At 40.2% G+C, this 9,286-nt stretch overlaps 1 protein-coding gene across 1 annotated transcript; it reads right to left on the reverse strand.

Annotated features, from left to right (window-relative positions):
• Window positions 1–3,021: 3,021 nt before the first annotated feature.
• LOC131299539 (disease resistance protein RPP13-like) lies at window positions 3,022–8,973 on the reverse strand. Its single transcript, XM_058325126.1, has 4 exons — window positions 8,905–8,973; window positions 3,975–6,230; window positions 3,308–3,562; window positions 3,022–3,171 (listed from the first exon to the last, which is right to left on the reverse strand). The coding sequence occupies exons 2-4, from the start codon at window positions 5,733–5,735 to the stop codon at window positions 3,022–3,024; spliced, it is 2,166 nt and encodes a 721-aa protein (XP_058181109.1). The 5' UTR covers window positions 5,736–6,230; window positions 8,905–8,973.
• Window positions 8,974–9,286: the final 313 nt, after the last annotated feature.

Genomic DNA, 9,286 nt, shown 5'->3' on the forward strand with positions numbered 1-9,286 from the left:
TTGACCATTTTCCAACTGGTCCAAATTCACAATGTCATATTAGTGATGCATTGCGCAATAGAAAAGACTTCGAAACCCTTGAATCAAGGTCTGACGCTTCTCAAGCTCTATTGTCTTCCAAATCCATTCTCGTTTCATTTTTTCTCTCCCCTATTTTGAAAAGATGTGTTGGTATAGCTCGGTGCATGGTTAAGTAGCTGAAATAAGGTATCAACTCTTGAACTGAGTTCCCGTTTTTTTGTTTGGTTTAAAAAGGATTAAGTTCTGAAATTTAAGCTTTTAATCCCTTTTTGTTTTGTTGTTTAAAAAAAAGTAGTAGGTTCTGCAATTTTAGCTTTTAATTTTTGAAATATACATGTTTGACACGTTAATCGTTCGGGAGAAGTTTTTAATTCTAATTTTCCCAATCATTTTGGCCCAAGTTCTTGCTTTTGTTATTATTGAAACATTCCCCTCGTATCCCCAAATTGGCCGATAAGACATTTAGAAAGAGAAAGTTGGTGGGTGTTGATTTCAAGAAAGAATAATATTCTCTCTCCAACATCTCTATTGTCATTCTCTTAGGGATCTGGGCCAACCTCCATACACAAAGTGACTGCCTTAATGTACACCCTTGCGGCCTCGCCTTCTCGATCCTTTCACCCTCAAGAGATCACTCCACTTCTTTCATCTTAGCCATTAATCATTCATATCTCTCCAACTCTCTCACTTGTCAAAGAACGTTTGACCTTTCATTTCTGACCTCTCTTACAAATCATATAGTTTTAGCATCTGTCAGACTGTCACCGTTAAATAGATAAGTACTATATTGTGGGATTTTCGCTTGTAGAGTAAAAATGAAAAAAAATCAAATCATCAAATCTAAAGGCAAGACATGTTGGGCTTGCTCCGAAAGTGGAGAGGAATGTCAAACGTGACAACCTGCATTTCTTCTTTGAGCCAAATCAAACCATAATCTAAAAACAGTTTGTCGCGAGTGTTAAGTTGCATTGACAATAGAATCGTACTTAAACAATGTTTTTTGCTGATTCGCTGACTCCTTGTCAGCTTGTTCTTATTTGGGTTCGTGATTGGGCATATGATTGTCAAAGGTTTGGGTGTCAACATAGTTGGGATGTTCTCTCCTTGATTGTGATGCCGTCCTCACGTGTTCCTCTTTAATCTTTGTAATCTCGTTTCAAAGATTAATGAAATTTCTTTTGCCTTTCGAAAAAAGACAATAGAATCGTACTATTTTTCTGTGTAGTTTAAGTCGTACATACAGATTCTTTAGAATTAATGTTTTGGCGCCAGTAATTGTTCAACCATGGATCAAATTGTATTGATTGGATGAACTAGTTGAGTTCACAAGCCTTAAGTCTTTTATTTATTTATTCTTTTGGTCTTCATGGATTCGGAAGACAGAAATTACATTTGTTTTTTCCTTTTGTTCCTGGTTGGGTGGAGCAGCAGAGGTTTAAAAAAGCTGAAATTTGGTATGGCAGATGTAGTTGTTACATGTATGTATACCCTTCAGAAAAATTAGTACCTAAGAGTTGCACGATAAGTTGCTACAGCATCCTAGGAAAATACATCTGTCGGCTGCAAGATTTATCTCACGGCCTCCACTTCTTTCTTTCACCCATTGAATATGGTGTTTGAAATTCTCCCAGAGAGATTAATTCCTCGCCCGCGAGATGCATTCCTCGGCTGCCAGTCCTTTTGGAGGCCGCTAGATTGTCTTTTTCTAGAATTCTAGAATGTTCCTGTCATTCGTTTGATCGATGCACAAAATCCTAGCAGCCTTTTTCCGATTCTTCAGGGCTACGAAATAGGTTCCGAGCAGAGATCTTGTTACCCTATAATTCCTTTTCAATTCACACCATTTGATTGGCCGGAGTAAATCCCATGTGCCTATATAAAGAGGCACTTAGAGTTCGAAATTAACAACAAACTACACCATCTCATACCTTGAAACTCTGCAGAAATCACCTCTCCTATTCTCTCTACGAAAGCCCTAATCTTTCATAGGCAGTCGCAGTCAAACGGTCAAACCCCGAAGTCCAAACCCTAACACTAGGGTTTCGAGAAGAAAGTCGGTCAACCATCCTCAATCCAAAGCAATCAAGCTATTGAGGGATCAAGGTGGTGAGGCCCAGGAGCCTATGGTTTAATTCGTTTCCCCTTTCTGTATTATTAATCATAGTTTTTCTAATTTTTGTTTAAACTGTTCATGTTCTGGTGTGAGGAAGAATATCGGCAGAGACATCGTTCCCGCAGCCGATACATTGACCAGTGGGATTCCACGGCCGTGAAATCCATTCACCAGCCGTGGAATCTATTTGCTGGGACAGCCAGTTGTTTTCTACTTCTTTTGATGCATGTTCTACGTATTGTCCTGACTCACCTCATTAACTGTTTAAAAGCTAATAATCAGATTACTTGTTTAGAATTAAATAAAGCAAACATTAATTGTATGATGTGTTAGGACAGTGAGGGACACCACACACACAAACCACGCAATGATTTCAGAGAAAAACTCCATTGATTATATATTCACACAATATACAATAAAGATGAAAAAACTCTCCGGGAACCACACGCCGGTTCCTCTCCGGGAGGCCACAGACCGGCCCCCCATGCTCGCCTCACCCTCACCCTCACATTATGTCACACATAAATCTCAAATACGCCTCGGTATTTATAGAGTATCAAGCCTTGACCTCCAAGGCTTCCTACTGCCTTATAATTTCTTTTCCTACTCGGACTAGGAAATACACCAAGAAGGAAACTCTTCCATAGTAATACCGCCAAGTATGGAACTCCTCCAACTTGCCATAGGATTTGATTCTCTAACCAAAATCGAATATAACATAACTACACGCAAATAATTACCAAGCACCCCCTCGATAAATTATCACACGTGATGAAGCCCGACAATCACCCCCTCGCCCATGTGGGATGATTTTGCACCCCCTCACCTAAGTGCACCGGAGTGCTCGCATCCTTGCAGGACACGATCCGTGACTCCATCTCTCCTTCTCATGCGGCCGTGTACCATAGAGAGAATTCAATCACAAAATCCACAAAGGAAGAGATCTCAGTGATGCATCGTCTGGTCTCCATCTCCATTCCTCTGTCCGGAGCTCCCGTGAACATCTCCCAAACAACCAGTTGCCCGCCGTCTGCAGACTATTCCACACACAATCTGATTTGGTAACTGACACTCCTGTACATCTCAGGTCATGACTCCTCGTACTCCAGTACCCTTCCTGTGTGTCTCCGCAACTGTTGCTTCACCTGTTCACTGTCACCAAAAAACTCATACTGCTTGTCTAGTACCAAACATCAGCTCCATCTGTCTATACTTTCCACCCTTAAGCATAGGCATTCCTCCTCCTTCCACTTGGAACTCATTCACTTTACAGTACGAAAGTTGTAGGATCTCGAGTTGAGGGAATCCTCCAGCGGTGCAAACCAATTTATTTCCTCGACAAGCCAACCCATAACCAGCTAACCAGAGAATTGTTAATTTTGGAAGCTTCTCCAACATGGGCATAGGATTTTCAGTAACATCGCTTGCCTGTAAGTAGAGGGACTTGAGAATTGGAAGCTTCCAATCTGCTGAGGTGGAGTTTCCGTGCCCGCAGAGCAACCTCAATTGGAGGAGGGGTTGGCAGTGAGAGAGCGGGTGCAAGTGGACCTCGGGAATCCGATTTTTGTCGATTTGGGGACGTGGAGTTTACTAGTACGTGCGCGAGGCTCAAATCCCGGATTTGCACCCCCCTTGCGCGAATAACTCGTGACGCACACCCGGTTAACTGGTTTCCGAATCAGTTTTCCAAATTGCCGCCCATTTTTCTGAGCGCGCGAGACCTCTCCTTGGGTCCTCATTCACAAGCTCATTAGTGTGCAAAGTCATTTAAAGTAGATAAAAGTTTTGTGACTAGCCAATGTGGGACTAGTGAAAAACTCAATGTTTTACAAATACACACCCAAGTTCCAACAGAAACTTCTAACTGCAATGATTGGAGGCTTCTTAATCCACCAATAGAATATAGTGTACATCTTTTTTCATCCTTTCGGACATAACATACGTGAAGCTCTCGAAGATTGACCATGTCTATTGGGTTAAATTCCATTTGGTCCTCGACAAAAACCTTTGTGAGAGTTTGAAGATTTTTCATATTGTCCACTCGAAACGGCCAATTGAAAACTCCAATTAAATGTCTGAGCTGCTTTGCTTCGCATATCTCATTAGGTAACTGTATTGGATCGTGGTACGGACTTGTATTCAGTTCCAAGGTTTGCAGGGCATGAAAATTAACTCTGAACTGTGAGAGAGCATTTATATGGGTGCCACATAACCCCAAGTACCTCAAGTGAATTAATTTCCCGATTTCATCAGGCAGCTTCTCTTGCACTTCGTAGCGATCGAGTTGACGGTGCTCAAGATCTAACACTCTTAGTAGTCTCAACTTCCTACATGAAGACTGTAACTGTGCTATTTTCCGATCTTCATTTTCTAAATTGAAAAACAAGAGGGTTCGTAAATGCATATCTGAAATGTCCAACGAAACAAACCTCGGAAGTCCACAATTAAAAGCTAGTCTTCGACTGTTGGGATCGAGTCTTCCTCCATAGATTTGAAGAAAATTTAGCTCTTTCGATTTTTCGATAGCAAAATCACGAAGCAGATCATGCACTCGGCATGTCATGATTCTCCTCCAGTTTCTTTTCGCCACTTGTATCAAACTTCTATCAATTAGCTCTCTCAAGTACGCCTCCGCCTCCTCAAAATATTCTTCGCCTAGTTTTATGAAACCCTCTGCCTCCCACAATTGACAGAGTTTCTTTGCATTGATTTCAAAGTCTTCCGGGAACAAACCCAAGTAAAGAAAGCATGATTTCAAGTGATAAGACAAATTGTTGAAACTTAAAGCCAATATATGTTGAACACGATTTGAGCCATCATCCCTTACGTGGTGCCACATGTGCTCTTTGAACTTTGGCCACTCGTCAGGATCTTTTTTTCGCAGTAGACCACCCAATACGATTATGGCTAGGGGTAAGCCACGACATTTGCTGGCCATCTCTCTCGCCAAACTCTCCAAGCATGGAGGGCAATGACTTTTTTCGTCTCCAACCTTGTTGTCATAGTTATGAAATGTTTTTCTACAAAACAATTCCCAACTTTCTTCATCCTTTAAAAATGAGAGCTCATGGACATATGTTCTCTCATTGCTAGCCTCAGCAACCACTTTGTTACGGGTTGTCATGATTACTCTGCTTCCATTATTCTCATCTGGAAATGCTCTCATCAAGCTTGGCCAAGCATTTACGTCCCATACATCGTCTAACACCACCAAATATCGACGTCCTTTCAAGTAATCATGCAAATGAGGCTCCAAATCTTCCTCTGTCATCTTCTCTGGAAACTCTAATTCCTCTTTGGTGGTCGGCCTTTTGAAAGATTTTATTGTTGATCGAAGAAGATCTTGGATTTTGTAATCAGTGGACACAGAAAGCCAAGCATAGCAGTCAAATTTTTGTGTACGACTAAGAGTGTTGTAAAGCTTCCGAGCTATAGTTGTCTTACCCAAGCCTCCGGTGCCCACGATTGAGATCACATACCGATCTTTCACTTTCTTGATAAGTTCAGACGTCAATTTGTCAACATCCTCCTTAAAGCCTACAACATGCTCATTGTCTTTATACGGGCATTCTCTTCGTAGCCAATTTTCTGTCATATTCATGCGGTCGGATTGTTCTCTTGCATCATCAATACTTCTTATACCGAAAGTTACTCGACTTTGTTCGATCTGAGTGAGCTTGGTCTTCAGTGTGTTTATTTCCTGTCCAATACCATAAAGATTTGCTTATTGGACGAGGCTAGCATGTTTGCTGCAAATGCAAAAATACTTCTCAAAACAATCTTTTAACCCCATCTTCTTTGGAGCCCCTGCTTCAACTTTAAGGATGAAGTTGTCAACAATATCCTCGGCCTCATAAGCAACATCTCTAATATCGGTTATCCACTTGCGCATCCGATTGTCGACATCTTGCTTTTCTTCTGCATCTTTCAAGAAACACAGCATATACTGCAATTGGCTTCTCAACCATACAACATCATCTTTCACTCCTCGTAAAAAAAACTACTTGTTTGATGAGAAGGTCACCAAGTCTATCGACTATGAAGGAGACAACAGCGTCAACCATCCTTAGTGATTGTGTTCCTTGCTTCTCTCACACTAATCAACAAGGATAAACAACCAAAATTCACATGCGAGACCAAAATTCTTGCTGGAGTAGTACTTAAGCTAAACTAAGAGATAAGTATGCGTTTAGAAGGACCAACTAATATACAACCACAAACACTTACACACACAATCACACAAACTACTCACATAAAAAATGGGGCTTACACACAGTGTGTGTGGGTGAGTTTGTGTGATTGTGTATGTAAGTGTGTGTGATTATAGCATGATTGTTAGCTGGACTACACAAAGTTCGGTTTGCTTGAGAGAGAAATTGAATACCTCAAATAATGACATCTTTTTGGCTTGGCAATGGCTCACAAAAATCTTGGATGCATAGCTGTAACCCTGTATCGTTTGAATAACAAAATAGAGGTTCATCAAGGGAGAACTTCAAATCAGTTGGAGTTAGAGACAATCAAATGAGTTGAAAACTACACATTGCTTCGCTTACTCCGATGATAATGTGGAATAATACCCCAAGCGTAGGGTTTAACACGTCGTTTGAAGCATAATAAACTGGAAATCCGGGATCGTACCCAAGGGAATAATTATATGGCTTACTCGGATTTGTAGATGCAAGTAAGGGCTTTTGGCTTTAAGACAGCCAACTTTGTTTTACTTTAACGGTGGAAATAAAAGGGCTAAATTAAAAAGGAATTAACTAAAGAAAAGATAGGCTAGGTCTAGGAATTATTAACACCCAAGACCCGAGCTAAATCACACTCGTCACCCAATTACACAATTTAAGATACTTGGTTATAGTTCTCAAATCGGAAGATAAAATGACTTGAGAACCAAGCTAGCTCTAGAGTTCATTTGGCAAATACCTCGTGCGAAAGAGCTCTAAGCATCATGTGTGGTGGGTAGGCGAAGCTCCCACCTACACATGATCAAAGAGGTTAACACCTCGGTAATTTGACAAACAAACCCGAACCCCACATCAATTTTCAAATCAAAGTTTAAAGCTTTATTGGGTGCAAAATGCAATTTTCGCCCGAGTCATGAGGTGCTAATCACCCCATGACCTAACCCTTGAAACTACTCACTCATATCTAGAGAGATAAAAGCAAGTGAAAAACTACTTGACATAATTGAAATAACAAGACTAGAAGAAAATTAGAGATTAAGATAGATTGGGAGAAGATAAACAACTTTAATTAAGGTAACAATAACAAAAAGTAGCAATTAAGGGCAGAAATTTAAAAGATAAGTGCTGGAAAAATGAAGAACAACAAGAACACTCAAGAACAATTTGAATCTAGATCTAGATCTAAAATTAGGTAAGCAAATCTAAGTCTACTTCCATTTTAAAACAATGAAATAAGCTTTTATAATTCTAAGCTCCGCGCCTGGAATATTCCCTAGATGCTCTGAAAATCCCATGCTAAGCCCCTCGGCATCGATGGCAACGGCCTTAGAAAGCTCTGCTATGGGGCTCGGCATCGATGTAAAGAATTGGAGTCCATCGATGCCGAAGCTATTAACGGCCTAGAAGATTAAGCTGCTCGGCAGCGATGTAACATGGTTTCCTCCATCGATGCCGAGGTGGATAAAAGTCTTGATCACTAAGGGGCTCGGCATCGATGGGACTTATCGCTTGACATCGATGCCGAGGTCGTTAACTCGACGCTCGGCTGTCTGCCTCTTGCTCGGCTGTCTGCCTCTTGCTCGAGCAAGTCTTGTTTTGCTCGGGAAATCTTCTTTCTGCCTTGGCCATTTTTGGTTCTGCTCGGGCGAATCAACTTCTGCTCGAGCAAAACAACTTCTGCTCGGGCAAAACAACTTCTGCTCGGGCTGTTTCCACCTTGACACACCTTAGGCTTCAAAGATTCCTTTATTTGGCGATTTATCAACAAAACATAACCAAAGCACTCTACAAGCAAAAATCATTAATAATAACTAATTAATACTTTAAATTAAACTAAAACTAAGCACTAGCACACCCTACATTGCATTCTCGGGTGCTTATCACACATCATAAGACTACTAGTCTTTACACTGCCAAAACCAAGAAAAAGAGAGACAAAGAGCATTTTTAGTGCCAACTGTGGTTAAGAAATGAAAACAAAGCAGTAACAGTGTAACATAAATTTTTTCTTTTCGAACAAAGGATTGCAAATTCGGAAATCCTAATCGCAAGGAAGATTTGCAGAGAGTCACGGAAAGAAAAACTCGTTTTGGTCCATTTCGGGTTCCACAAAAATCTAAAAAAATATCCATAAATTTTTGAATATTACTTTATGGAGCTTTGTAAAAAATCAGCTCCAATGAACATCGGTAAATATTACTTTTGGATTCGTAGAGGCGAACTGAGCGTAACCTCGATCTACATCTATGTAGGGCCCATTCACGTAATTAGCATCGTATTTTTACAATTCGATTAGTATGGTGGACAACACATTCAAAAGGTATTTAACATCCATATATATATATATATATGACCATTCACTCAACTACGATCTATCATATAGACCAGTAGCAACTTATCGTGCAACTTACTAATTTTTCTGAAAAGTATGAACACAGTCCTACTTCCAAGCTCGTTTAAGAACGACAAAAGTTGTTCAATATAAGTGCAGGTTTGAGTTCAATTTGAGAGAAAAACAATTAGTGAAGAATTAAATCTACTACGCGTACATGATTGTAACAACTACATCTTTCATACCAAATTTCAGCTTTTAAACCTCTGCTGCCCCACCCAATTAACCTGGAACAAAAGGGAAAACCAATGTAATTTCTGTCTTGCGAATCCATGAAGACCAAAAAATAAATAAATTTTATTTTTTGGAAAAACCACCACTGTGTGACTGCGCGCGCACCAATCAGCTGAGCTAACCCACAACTTGGGTAATTTCAAACTGCTTCTAATTAATACTTATACTATATAGACAAACTGGATTTTTCTTAATCTTTTTTTATTAAATTCGCTTTATACTATCACTACAAGAAAATCGGGATCTAACAACGGTCAAAAGCGTTACTAAAAAACACAAAAAACGTTGCTAAAAGCAATACCAACGGTTCACCAACCATTGCGAGATATCCGT

The sequence above is a fragment of the Rhododendron vialii genome, chromosome 9a (assembly GCF_030253575.1).
Source record: "Rhododendron vialii isolate Sample 1 chromosome 9a, ASM3025357v1".
Taxonomy (NCBI): Eukaryota; Viridiplantae; Streptophyta; class Magnoliopsida; order Ericales; family Ericaceae; genus Rhododendron; species Rhododendron vialii.